General features: G+C 57.7%; 1 protein-coding gene across 2 annotated transcripts in view; it reads left to right on the forward strand.

Annotated features, from left to right (window-relative positions):
• The window catches only part of LOC119592621 (probable G-protein coupled receptor Mth-like 3), a 47,879-nt gene that overhangs the window by 23,540 nt on the left and 24,105 nt on the right, over positions 1–234 (forward strand). The window contains exon 4 of one of the 2 annotated variants that reach the window (XM_037941511.1): positions 80–198. In XM_037941511.1, coding sequence (XP_037797439.1) covers positions 80–198 — 119 coding nt within the window. The remainder of the gene's footprint in view (positions 1–79; positions 199–234) is intronic. The other variant, XM_037941512.1, reaches the window with a different exon arrangement.

Below are 234 nucleotides of genomic sequence, written 5' to 3' on the forward strand. Positions count from 1 at the left end.
ATGCACCTGCCCTTCCAAAACCACGCCCCTCGCTTTAACCACGCCCCACGCCATAACCACGCCCCCGCATCACCCGCAGGTCGGCTCCTGGTGTCGGCGGGAGACAAGAATAAGCTGGACAAGGAGAAATTCTGCCTCCTGGCCACCGAGAAGGAGATGGAGGCGATCGTGTGCTTTCCAGAAACTGTAAGAACTTCGGTGGGAATCTGGCGCTGCTTAGTTCTTGTGTCGTGA

This window comes from Penaeus monodon, chromosome 30 (genome assembly GCF_015228065.2).
Source record: "Penaeus monodon isolate SGIC_2016 chromosome 30, NSTDA_Pmon_1, whole genome shotgun sequence".
In the NCBI taxonomy this organism is placed as follows: domain Eukaryota; kingdom Metazoa; phylum Arthropoda; class Malacostraca; order Decapoda; family Penaeidae; genus Penaeus; species Penaeus monodon.